The sequence below is a fragment of the Mesocricetus auratus genome, unplaced genomic scaffold (assembly GCF_017639785.1).
Source record: "Mesocricetus auratus isolate SY011 unplaced genomic scaffold, BCM_Maur_2.0 Super-Scaffold_100024, whole genome shotgun sequence".
NCBI lineage: Eukaryota > Metazoa > Chordata > Mammalia > Rodentia > Cricetidae > Mesocricetus > Mesocricetus auratus.
The window spans coordinates 18,241,997-18,255,118 of record NW_024429205.1 but is presented as its reverse complement, the minus strand read 5'-3'; the positions used below and the strand labels follow the sequence as shown (position 1 = coordinate 18,255,118).

General features: G+C 36.7%; 1 protein-coding gene across 4 annotated transcripts in view; it reads left to right on the top strand.

Annotated features, from left to right (window-relative positions):
* Positions 1-13,122, top strand: part of Itsn2 (intersectin 2) — a 102,427-nt gene that overhangs the window by 19,132 nt on the left and 70,173 nt on the right. For all 4 annotated transcript variants that reach the window (XM_040730887.1, XM_040730889.1, XM_040730886.1 and 1 more), the window contains exons 2-7: positions 3,042-3,104; positions 8,781-8,873; positions 9,799-9,862; positions 10,920-11,083; positions 12,641-12,847; positions 12,972-13,068. In XM_040730887.1, coding sequence (XP_040586821.1) covers positions 3,074-3,104; positions 8,781-8,873; positions 9,799-9,862; positions 10,920-11,083; positions 12,641-12,847; positions 12,972-13,068 — 656 coding nt within the window. In that variant the 5' untranslated portion in view covers positions 3,042-3,073. The remainder of the gene's footprint in view (positions 1-3,041; positions 3,105-8,780; positions 8,874-9,798; positions 9,863-10,919; positions 11,084-12,640; positions 12,848-12,971; positions 13,069-13,122) is intronic.

The window sequence follows — 13,122 nt, the reverse complement described above, 5'->3', positions numbered from 1 at the left end:
CAACCTTGTTTCTAATTTAAATAAATTTTTAAAAAGAAAAAAAAGCTTACTGATTCCAACAAATTATATTACCATAATCAGATGCAACCAGAGTCAATCAAATTCTTTATAACTGTATAAATGCCACTGTATGTGGTTGCATGCATGAATGAATAGGTAAATTGTGCATACAAGGTGGAAAAGATTCTGTTATAGCAGGAGGCTTGTCTTCCCTGTCCATTGTATTATTTGATTATTCTCTAATTTTATTTCAGGATTATTGCTGTGATAGTTGAGTAACAACCACATGACATTTCGTTATCTCCATAGAGTACATGGTACCCAGCCAAAAGTTCTAGATAGATGATTTATAGGTTTAGATGTCAACTGATTAAAGGCTTTCTGTCCATGGGATTCTGTTCCTAGTTGGTCTGTTGTCTCAGTCACTGTTGACACTGTGTTTGGTACTTTAGAAGGTTACATAGTAGGTTATGTATAATGCTTTGAACAAGCTTTCTCCCATGTCTAGAATTTGTCTAGTACAGAAACTAAGTGTTTGATGCTGCATGTCTAAGTAGATAGTTACTTTCTGGTAGACATTATTTTTCTCTTTTGTTGCTTATGGCATGGAGGAAGTAAAATGTGTTTGTAGAGTTGTTGTGTGTTTATGGAAATTGTAGTCTTGAGTAGTTGAGCCTCCTTTGGTGCTGACTTTCTTAGCTGGTTATGCCACCATTTTCCCAACCTCACAGACTGTAATTCTGGGAGTTGTCTCTTTGTTTCCCATTATTACATAGTCACTCATTTCCAGAGAATCAGTGAGTTCTGCTTATGTTGAATTCTACCGCTTTTCTAGCTCCTCTCATCTCTCCCCACTGCCTCTGTTATAGTGCCAGGCTTGTTTTCGGCTTGCCCTGGTTGAGCTCCTTGCCTCTGCCTTTTCTTCATAATTGGTTGCCTATCTTAAATGAAACGTGTGCTCCTCTCTATAAAACCCTTTAAAACACCTGTCTGGTCCAGTTAAATTCAAGATTTTAACCTTCTAACTATAACTGATTCTTACTCACCCCGTAAGGTCCAACACAGCACCTTCTGTAGTTATTCCAGTCACCCATCAGAGTTTTGGCATTAATTTTTTTTTTAGACAACTCCAATAGTTGGAGTTTATCTTGTAAAAAGGGAATGAAGAAAACCAACATGTTCATGGTAAACTTTGCTCCTGCCCAGAAAGAGTGAAAGCATCTACAGGCCACTGCCATAAAGCTTGTTGTCAGTGAAGAAAGATGTGTGTTTTGACAGGAGGTAGTATAGAGTAAAATTGCCATGTGAGCCTTTGTGGAGGTTCACCCATCCCTCCAGCTCACTTCTGACTTCTTTGTTATATAGATAGATGCTTCTTGCCATTAACCACTCTAATCTCTTCTCCTTTTGCTCTCCACATATAATAGATGAATTAGTTTGCTCTGTAGGAGGAAAATCATCTGTCAATTCTCTTGTCAATAAATTAATTGGGCTTATGTACCAGGGGTTTTTTGTTGTTGTTGTTACTGTAAATCACTAAATGAATATGAAATATAAACCATATTTATCTAAGTCATTAGAGGACTTGATCCTTGGTAGCATAGGATGCTAGCATACTGAATTTACTAATGTTCTGGTTCCTTGGAACAGTACTTTTGACAGCCAGTCAGCCAGTTTTTCTGGTGATAGCTCTATGTGAACCTTTCCTGACTACTTTGTTTAAAATCACCTACCCAAGTATTTGGGGGAGGGGGCTTCTAAAACTATTAATATTTAAATTATTTGATTAGATAAATAGATGAGGTACTGAGTGACCTTTTAAACTGTCTCTGACTAGTACTATCTTCAAGATTCTTAGAGCAAATTTTGAATTTTGTATTTATTTACAGTTAAATAATAAATGGGGGTGTCAAAATAATACTTCACTTTCTCTGGATGTTTACAGAGTAGCATTCATTTACCGAATACACACTGTGTGTCAGGCAGTGTATTGCTTCGATTGTGTAATACTTAAAACAAATACTGATCCAGAGTATTTTTGTAGACAAGGAATCTCAGACTTTTCTATGGTCTTAGTTAGGAATAGAGCCAAGTAGGTCTGAACATAGAACTGTTAGCTACAAAGACCCTTTTCTTACCAATCACTTGTTTAAGTAAACATAAAAGTATTTTAATAATTATGATGACTTTTGCTAAATACTTTTTTTCTTTTTTTTGGTTTTTCAAGACAGGGTTTCTCTGTGTAGTCCTGGCTCTCATGGAACTCACTCTGTAGACCAGGCTGGCCTCAAACTCACAGACCTGTCTGCCTCTGCCTCCTGAGTGCACTACCACCGCCCAGCTTGATAATTACTTCTAAACAGTACCTCTGTGTGGTCTGTGTGCTTTGTTATCTCCTCCACTCTTTTTAGACTATTTTTAAACCTATAGAGCTTAATTGAAAAGCAGTATTACATTTATTTTTGGATATATTTCTTGCTGGGGATTAAAACAATATTATGGATTTCCATGATATTCTTTTTTTTTTTTTTTTTTTTTTTTTTTTTTTTTTTGGAGACAGGTTTCCTAACTGTACTGGAACTTGCTCTGTAGACCAGGCTGGCCTTGAACTCAGAAATCCACCTGCCTCTGCCTCCCAAGTGCTGGTATTAAAGGTGTGTGCCACCAATGTCCAACCTCCATGTTATTATATACTTAATTTATACAGTTGGTTTCCTCATATTAATCCTTGCCTAATCATAACAACTTTCTTTCTCCTGAATTTATTTCTACAGATGTATTGATTAATGCCCAGTTTCTTTATTCTGTGTTTGCTGTTGCCTGTACTGTTACTTTTAAGTGGTCGTGTACCAAAGGCAGCACCACCGCCCACAGTATCCCCTCATCATCCACAACTACAAATTCTGCCTGTTCAGCAGCAGCAGGAGCTCTGTGTTGTTTTTGTTGGACTTGTGTGCTAAAGGGGACAGACAGTCCCACAGCTCAGCACTAAGCCGTGAACTGTCTCTGTTGTATTAATGGCACATGTTTTCATGTTGCAGATGGCTGAAAGTTGCAAGAAAAATTCAGGACCATGATGGCTCAGTTTCCCACAGCTATGAATGGTGAGTAATTTTGTGCTAATGGTAGGATGAGAGGGTGTAGACTTTGGCTGTGATGGTGAGCCTGCTGTCTGAAATATTTATGTAGAAAATTTTCCTTGACTTTAAACTGTAAAACGTGAAGTATTCTGGTTGAAAACACCAGGCATTTCAGAGAAATACACTCATTTTCTTATTAGTATTACTTAGTAAATTCCACATTTCAGTTGAAACATTTTTGGTAGTATCTGGAATGTGTGCTTCCCATTGAACAGTTGAGAATAGCCTAAAGGTATTCTCAGCTAAAGGTCTGGAGGACAGAAAGCAGAGTGCCTTTAGGCGAAGAGTAAGGGAGTTCTTAGTTGTCCAGATGATCGCAAACAAATCAGACCAACAAGATTCCTTTAGTAATACAAATATGAGATTAAGTTTTCCTTTATAAATATTTATATTATTTCATGTTTGTATTATCTAATTATGCAGGGACCCACATGGGGGAAGGAGAGAAGGGACTCCTACAAGTTGTTTTCTTACCTCCACACACTGCCTAACTTGTGCCTGCCCAAAAATAAATAAATAAATAAATAAATAAATAAATAAATAAATAAATAAATGTAAGATTAAAATTAATAATTTTCCCATTGTGGAAATGCTGTAGGATTATAGGGATGGATGCCACAGACATTTTTAAATTAAATAATAATTATTTTTTCATAGTGAGTGATGCATACCTTTAAGACAACAGTGCTGGTCCAGCCTTGATGATTCTGTGCCTCATATGAAAAAGTCTTCACTGAACTCAGTTTACTTACAAACTTCAACCAGCATATTAATAAGGTTTATAGATCCAATAAACATACAAGCAGTATAACCCAGACTTTCATTCTATAAGTGTTTATTATATAGCTTAGTTATAAATAAAAATGTTTGGAATCAAACAAAATGATCAATGACAAAAATGCCCATGTGACTAAGATTCCAATTATGACTTAGGAAGTGGTGTGTAGGAATAAAGTGGTAACAGAGAGACTCTGTTATCTTTAACTTAGCCTATTAAAAGTCATTGAGTAACTTGTATATATCTAATTTAAGTCCAATTCAGCATTTAGATTGTTATTGAAAGCAACATCCATGTATAACACAAAACTGCGGTGTCTGCACCTCCAGTAAGTTATTTGTCATAGTTTAATTTTTTGATGCCAGACCCAGTTGTTTGTATTAATGCTGTGACATAGTCATCTAATTTGGCCATGTATATCTTTATCATTCTAAGGCTAGCTACAGACTTCATATGCTGCTTTGGTTCTCAGAGGACCCTTTGTCTAATAAAGTAGCCACATCTGTCCTTTTCAGTTTCAATTTAAACTAATAAAAATCCAGCAAACCACACCACTGCATTTCATGTGCTTAAAACCATATATAGCTGAGGCTGCCATATTCCGTCAGTGCAGATAAAGAACATTTACATTGTATCACACAGTTCTATTAAACAAGATGGTTTTTACTTAGTCTCTAGTGCTTCACTTCACTTCCTTGTTTTATTTTTTTACAAAATTAGAAAGGCTGACAGTGCCTCCTGTTTTGCAACTGCAGCTCTGTTCCTAAGCTTTTGCACTGCAGAACCGTCCTTCCCAAAGCCTTCTTAATCACAGTGCTTTGCGTTTTGCTTTTCAAAAACTGAATAAGTTTGCAGGTTGAGAGACCATGATAGATGGGCTGCATACGTGTTGCTGCTGGTTGATATTACAGGGTGACATCCTTTGTTTCAGCCTCAGAATTATGGGGTGCTGAAGACTGACTGAGGAAGAAGTTATGAAACCTATCATAATGGCTTTATCCATAATCTAGAAAAGAGAGGAAAGGGTACAGAATAAAAACCTCCAATGGCTTTAAAATACCCTGTTTTCTTGAAGCTTTAGATATTTAGGGCGCAGTAATTTTTGAACCATATGGTTAGCAATTGCTGAGCTGATGTTAGGTCTGAACAGTCAGATGAAGCATTGCACTGTACTTGTAAAACCCAAGGTTTTACCTTTCAAGTTCCTGTAACTTAGGCTACAGCTCTGTTGAGAACAGTATGACAATTGTATTTTGAAGATTTAAATTAGTGCTAGATCTGTATGTGTCATTCATTTTAAATGTTACTTGTTTAAATTTGCTTCAAATTTTATTTTGAACTGGAGACAAATATTAATGCAGTCTATTTCTAAAATTTAGTTTTCATTGTATATAAATATAGCATGTTTAACTTACATTTAGAATTGCAATACTGACATTCTACCTAGCTGTGTTCTTTATGTATGCTTGTTGTTTATAGAGTGTATGTGTACCTACACATGTGAGGACAGGGATGGTATTACTGACTAGCATATAGTTGGTTCTCTATAATGGAGAACTCATCCTGGCTTGATGAATGTGCTTAACAGAGCTGATAGCAAGAAGAGCATAAACGAGAGAAATCTTTCTGAAAACCCATCTTTGGTTTAGTGATGAGTTGGGGGATGGGTGGAGTTTTGATGGATTCCTAATACCATTAATAGACAGTATAAGCGGTGATTAGCTTTTCATGGAAATACTGGACATCAACCCTCCCCCCACCTTGTTATTCTGTCTTTCATAAAGCTTACCATAATAGACTAAAAGTGGGAGGTTTTCTTCCCTCCAAGGTGCAGAATATCAAATAGTTCCCTAAAAGATTCTTTTTGTGATACATTCTAAGTAAGAACACTAGAATTGTATCAACTATTTAAAAATTTGCTTTGAATCACAGACATTGCTGAATATTTTCATTTTGAGGTTATCTCATTTCTAGAAAATTCTTGGTACATTAATATTTTAAATTTTAAAGTGGTCCTTTGTTTTGAAAGTTAGTTTAACATGATTTAAAAGTTATTCCATGTCCTAACTAATGTATTAAGCATTTCATTTCTACAGATAATGTTAATCATAATAATAGTGACTGTTGTTTGTGGTATTCTTGGTGGTGGGGTCTTAAATATTAAGAGGGCTGTGACCTTTAAAAGGGGTTCGTGTATTCATCTTTGTTCCTCTTCCATGTTTATTGAATGAGTAAATATGAAGGAGTCATGGTTGCTGCTTGGAGTCATGAGGAATTAAGCAGCAAATAGTAACAGGCTGGTTGAGCTTTCTACTATGAAGACAAGCATCCAAGAAAAGCTGGAAAGATAGTTGTATATAAAAGAGTGCCATAGCCAGACAAGGTGGCGCAGCCTTAATCCCTATGGACCTCTGCTGGATCTGAGGCTGCTTGATCTCCTTAGCAAGTTCCTGGACAACCAGAGCTCTACAGTGAGACCTTTTTTTGCCCATTTTTATTTTTTAATTAGTTTTTAGGTTAGTGTACAAAGTAGTGAGTTTTTAAATGGAATTTTCATACATGTATGTCATTATACTTTGTTCTGTCATTCCTCAGCATTGTCTTATCATAGGTATATTGCATATTTGATATGGGTTGGGTGGTATTGCTAGGCTACAGAGGTAGCAGAGAGCCTGTATGCTGGGAAATCATACAGTGAGATCCTGTATGCTGGGAGATCATGGAGTGAGAGCCTGTATGCTGGGAGATCATGCAGTTCAGAGAGTTCAGGCTACCCCAGTTCTAGTCTCAGCTCCCATTTTGTCCACCTCACGCTGGGGACCAAACCCATAGCCTTGTGTTTGCTCATCGCAAGCTCTACCACTCAGCTAATCCTCAGCTGCTCAAGTTCTCATCTCAGCTACTTATTGTATTGTCTTAAGCAAGTTGCTTTTCCACAATTGCTTTTAGTTTCCTTATCCATAATAGTACCCTAACTTAGAGTGTAGTGCTGGTGGATTAGTGACTTACTGTATGTAAAGACCTGACATCATCAGGTCTCACAGCTGCTTTCATCCCTTGTTGTCATTTTTAATAGTCATTTTCCCAAAGTCATACACAGTAAATAAGTGCTATAATATGCAGTTTCTTTCCCATCACAGGACTCCTGACCCTTTCTTTAATGGAATTTTCACACATGTATGTCATTATGCTTTGTTCTTAGGTTCTCCTCACAAACTGGCCTCCTGGTGTATTTTGCCAATCTTAATAGGTGAAAGACCACGTTCACTGTTATTTTATTATAGGTATATTGCATATTGCATGGATAATATGCTCAATCTGTGATAAGCTGATAAAACAAAGGAAGTTTTACTACACACGTGGTGTTTGTTTCGCAAGTGTGCGGGTTTATCTGCTTTAGATCCTTAGTTCTTCAGCAGGTTTCTTTATTTTTAACTCTGCTTCTTAAAAAAATTTTATAGTTTCTTTTATTCAGTCATTTAGGGCTAAGAAAAATGTGTTAAATGAATTTTAGCATTTAAAATTAGAGTAGGCCTTTAGTTTTCTTGAAAACTGCCTTTCTAACATAGCTTTTTTACTGTGTGGACAGCAGATTTATATGAGTGTATGTGTCTAAATACATGCGGTTCCTTGTTGACAGATGTTGAGTAAACTGAAAGGGTAGCCAGAAGTGATGCATTAAGCTTTTCAAAGACTCCTTCAGAAGGCTGCTGCTGAGTGTGTGTGCAGGGTAGACAGCAAAGGGGTTGGGAGTGTTCTGCTCCCTCCAGCCCTGACATATGGAGCAAACAGCGCCCCACCTGCTCCCTCTTTTATTGTTTTAGACAGCTGTTCAGGAATCATTTTTAAGGTTTGCTCTTTGCTGGTACTCAGCTGGTTTTTGGAATAGAAAGAGAAATGCACAAAGCTCCTGCTCCCAAACCTTGGAGTCTGCTGGAGATGGACCTCAGACAGTTGCCGTGTCTTCCTAAGTGCCCTACAGAAGCATGAATCTGATGATGTCAGGGTCCTCCTGAGGAGGTGGCATCTGACCTGATCTTGAGAGGGAGTCTGAAAGAGAGGGTTGGGGGTATAGCTTGGTGGTAGACAGCGTCCTAGTGCATCCCCAGTGATGAAGGAAAAAGGAAACGACCCTTTGCAGTTAATTCAGGCTAGTTCTTCCTGCCACTTTCCATGCTCACACGCACAGTGTCTTAGCTAGTAGCCTCTTTAGTGTACTTAGAGATCTTTCACATCCGCCTTCTCAAATATCGTCCTTTTTGTGTGAGCAAAGTGTTCTTATACCACCTTGGCACATGGCAAAGTGCTGAAGTTTCCAGCCTCTGCTTAGGGCTTAATCTTTCCTGTTTCTAACTGCTGATGCTTCTAACTTAGGAATCCCACAGCTGTTCTCAAACTTCTGTTCAGAGTCCTTCACAGGTAGCACAGTACATGGTGGTACTTATTTTCTAAGTATGAATTCTTTGGGAATGAGAATAATATGCTAATCATTTTTTGTTGTTGTTTTGAAACAGTTTCTCTGTATAACCCTGATTGTCCTGGAAATAGCTTTATAGACCAGGCTGGTCTCAAACTCAGAGATAACCTGCTTCTGCCTCCTGAGTGCTGAGATTAAAGGCGTGTGACACCACTGCCCAGTTTTAATCTTTTTATTGCCAACATTTATCTCATTCTTGTGAGTGGCATATAGTTATTATTCAGTAGATGTTAACTGAGTGAATGACTGAAAAAACCTTAGGATTGCTGTATCTAGTTGATAAGATTCATGTCTGCATGTTAGGATTTTTGCATTCTTGTAAATACACTATTTTGAGCAGGCTCGTGTACATACTGTAATGTCTTGATCTTTCATTATATTTTAGGAGGGCCGAATATGTGGGCTATCACCTCTGAAGAGCGCAATAAGCATGACAAGCAGTTTGATAACCTCAAGCCCTCAGGAGGTTACATAACAGGTTTGTATTTATCCTTTGATATATTATTATTATAAATTATGTTACTGTTCATGTGTCTTACACTTAGTTTTAATACATGTTAACCAAATTTGTGTTAAGTAATAAAATATATATCTACTAAAACTTGAGAATTTAAAAAATACTTTATTTTTCCTGAAGCTCTTAATGTGTTGATTGGATTTGGCATATGAGAGTTCTTGTCTTGAATTGTAAATTATAGTCAGGAACCTGTACATATTAATACTATTTCAAGAAGTTTTTTCTTTCTTTTTTAGTTTATTTTTATTTTATGTGCATTAGTGTTTTGCCTACATGCATATCTGTGTGAGGCATCAGATCCCCTGGAACTGGAGTTAACAGACAGGTGTGAGCTGCCATGTGGGTCTAAGAATTGAACCCAGGTCCTCTGGAAGAGCAGCAAGTGCTCTTAACTGCTGAGCCATCTCTCTAGCCCCCTTGATTTATTTCTTCTATCAGATATATTTCCCAGTTTGTTCCATGTTCCAATGAGAGACATTATTGCTTCATTCTTCAAGACTTAACATTTACAAACTCCATTCTGAAAACCCAACCAAAGAGGAATTGGGTTTTGTGTTATTGTTATAAATGCAGCAAGCATACATAGAAGAATGAGGAATCTAATGGAGGATTATTTCCCTAGTACTTGGTAGTTTTAATTATAGAACTCTTTTAGGGTGAAAAACCAAAGATGAATAATATACTCCTTTTTCATTGACTAGTAGAATGTTAGTGGTGAGTTATATTTTTCTAAAGTGCAAATAACTTCATATGTACATCTGTAACTCACATATGCTTTAATAACAAAAGTTAAGTCAATATCATGTGCCAGCTGTTATTATTCATAAGTATTAGGATAATTCCATTTACTAATATATCACTTGGCTTTTGTGTTCATTACTTTCAGGTGATCAAGCCCGTACTTTTTTCCTACAGTCAGGTCTGCCAGCCCCAGTTTTAGCTGAAATATGGTAAGATGATTTCTTTATAAGTGCACTTAAATTTATGATGGGCTGTTGTTTAAAATAATACGGTGTTAACATCAGATTGTTTTGTACTGTATTATTAAATAAAAATAAATGACTGAAAATAATTTGAAGTTTTGTTTTATAGGAAAATTTTCTAATTCTATTAGAATTAAAAAATATGAATTATCATTAAAAATATTTCTGTACAATTGGACAAAAATCTCAAATTCCTCTTTCTGTTATCTTGTTACAGTTTCATTTATTTTCATCATCTGTAAACCTAAAAGTAGTCATTCCTGTCTTTGCTCATTCTTAAAAATATTCTAGAGGGGCTGGAGAGATGCTCAGTGGCTAAGAGCACTGGGTTCAATTCCCAGCACCTACATAGCAGCTCACAACTATCTGTAACTCAAGTCCCAGGGGATCCAACACCCTCTTCTGACCTCTGTGGATATCAGGCACACATGTTGTGAAAATATGTACGAGTAGGCAAAACATACATATAAAAATTATGAATTTTTAAAAAATATTCTAGAGTATCTGGGATTGTGTTTTTAAATGTATTTATAATAAATAAGATCTTCTACCTCATCCTTTTCCCTTATGGAGCATTTGTGTGCTTGACAAAATGCTAGTCACAACCATGTTTTCAATTATTTGAAAAAGTGAATAACTTAAGAATTTACATACCTATATAAAATATGCATACTATATAGTCTTGGATGTCCTAAACCCACTTGATAGACCAGGCTAGCCTCAAACTTAGAACAATTCTTTTACCTCTGTATCCATAATGGCTGGGATTTCAGGCTTAGAATTATAGTATCATTGACTGATTATCTTCTGTCCACAGTGTTGTAAATCCTGTAACTATAGATTCTGTATGATCAGTAAGTGTTTTGTTAGATACTGTCTCTAGCTAGTATTTCTTACTACTATTCATATGTATGTATACTTAATTAAGTGATGGTCTACATGTAAATGCTTTGTCATTGTTTTTATTTTCTCAACCTCAGCAGTAATTTTTGTTTCCTCATTACTCACCTCCTTCTCCTTTTAGGGCCTTATCAGATCTGAACAAGGATGGGAAGATGGATCAGCAAGAGTTCTCCATCGCTATGAAACTCATCAAGTTAAAGCTTCAAGGCCAACAGTTGCCTGTAGTTCTCCCTCCTGTCATGAAACAACCCCCTATGTTCTCCCCACTAATCTCCGCTCGCTTCGGTATTTATTAATTTATCAGCCTTATTTGATTGTTAAGCTTGATTCTTTGGGGACCAGGAAAGAATTTATTAGCACAAAACAATAATTCTCAGATTTCCAGGTTAAGCTTCATGCCTTTAAGAGAAGAGATCTTAAATGTACTGCCATAGCTAAGTGTACGTGTCCGGTCTTGCCAGAATCCCCTGTCACAGCTCCTAGTTGTGACATAAATGATCTACCTCCTTAGTTACAACTCTAAATACTGTTCCTAATTAGTTTCTTCTGTCTCTCCTGGGAGGAGAAAGCAGGATGCTAAGTACTAGAGACTACAGAAGGGAGGTGTTGGGGGTGGAGTTGAGGAGAAATGGTCAGCAGATACAAAATTACAGTTAGAGAGAATAAACTCTGGTGTTCTGCTGTATGGTAGGGTGATTATAGTTAACAACTTTGCATTGTATATGCCAAAGCAACTGGGAGAGAAGATTATGAACGTTTTTAGCACAGAGAAATGATAAATGCTTGAGATGGTAGGTGTGCTGAATACCCTTGTTTGGTTATCATATATGTATCAGAACACCACACTGAACCTCAGAAATAGGTACAGTGTGTGTCCTTAATATAAATAAATAAAACAAGATGGTTGAATAAATTTAAACTCACTTGAAGGGGTTTAATTTGTGTGGTAATTTAAAATCATAGATGAGTAGAATTTCTTTAATTTAAAGGTTAATTAGCCAGCTAAATTGAGGCCAAAAATTGTAGGCTTTGTCCTAGTTCATTTACACACTTCAGAAATTACTTGTTGGTATACTCTGCATATAATTTTGACTAGCCAATTTCTTATTGTTATATGTGAAACACTCATTTTGAATGGAACATCAATAAGGTGTCTCTGTATTGAAAATCACATTCCTTTGTACCAGACATTGGATTTTAAAACATTGTACTCTTCCACTCTTGTACTCAGCTATAGAGATAAGCACCAGTCACGGGGTAGCCATATTTTTATGTTGTATTTAAAAAATAAAAGTCATCGCTTATTTTAAAGACTTGTCTTTGAATTCATGGATGTGTATAATGTAGAAGAAAAGTGAAATACATGACACGTTTGCTAATAATACATACACTTAAACATGTCTACCACAGCACCTACTAATTAGAACCTGTTTTGTTTGAGGAATGAGCGTGCATATTGTCTAGTAATGTAGCAACGCTGGATCTGTTTTCCTTACACAGAAAACCATACAGTCAGATAAAACATTTTTTTCCTTTGAGATACTGTTTTTAATTGACAAAGATTGCTTAGTCTTTCTCTAGTGACACCTGGGCTGGCTAGTAGCTCATGCATGGAAGATGATTTACATTCAGAGCAGAAGCTTACCTCCTTCACTTCAGGTTCAAAGCTGCTTTAGGGAATATATTAGGGATCATTTGCCCATGGGGTTTCTATGAACATTGGGCCTGCTTCTTGTGCTGTAACTTGCTTTTTATATTTTATAGTTTTTATGTTTTATATAAAAATGTGTATTTTATAGTTGACTTGGTAGCAATGAAAAATGTGTTGTCTTTTATCTTCAGGGATGGGAAGCATGCCCAATCTGTCCATTCCTCAACCATTGCCTCCAGTTGCACCTATAACAACACCCTTGTCTTCTGCAACTTCAGGGACCAGTGTTCCTCCCTTAATGATGCCTGCTCCCCTAGTGCCTTCTGTTAGTACATCGTCATTACCAAATGGAACCGCCAGTCTCATCCAGCCTTTATCCATTCCTTATTCTTCTTCAAGTAAGTGTCTAGTGAGCCAAACACGAGAAGGAAGAGACTGTTGTATTTGTTGTTCAGAGATTGCCTTGTTTGTGGAATTGCCTAAGAGGTCTTTCCCTTTTATCTCTCTCTCTTTTCCCAACAGCATTGCCTCATGCATCATCTTACAGTCTGATGATGGGAGGATTTGGTGGTGCTAGTATCCAGAAGGCCCAGTCTCTGATTGATTTAGGATCTAGTAGGTATGAATGCTTAACACGCACAACTTTGCCTGCTTTCAATGGGGATTTTTATTT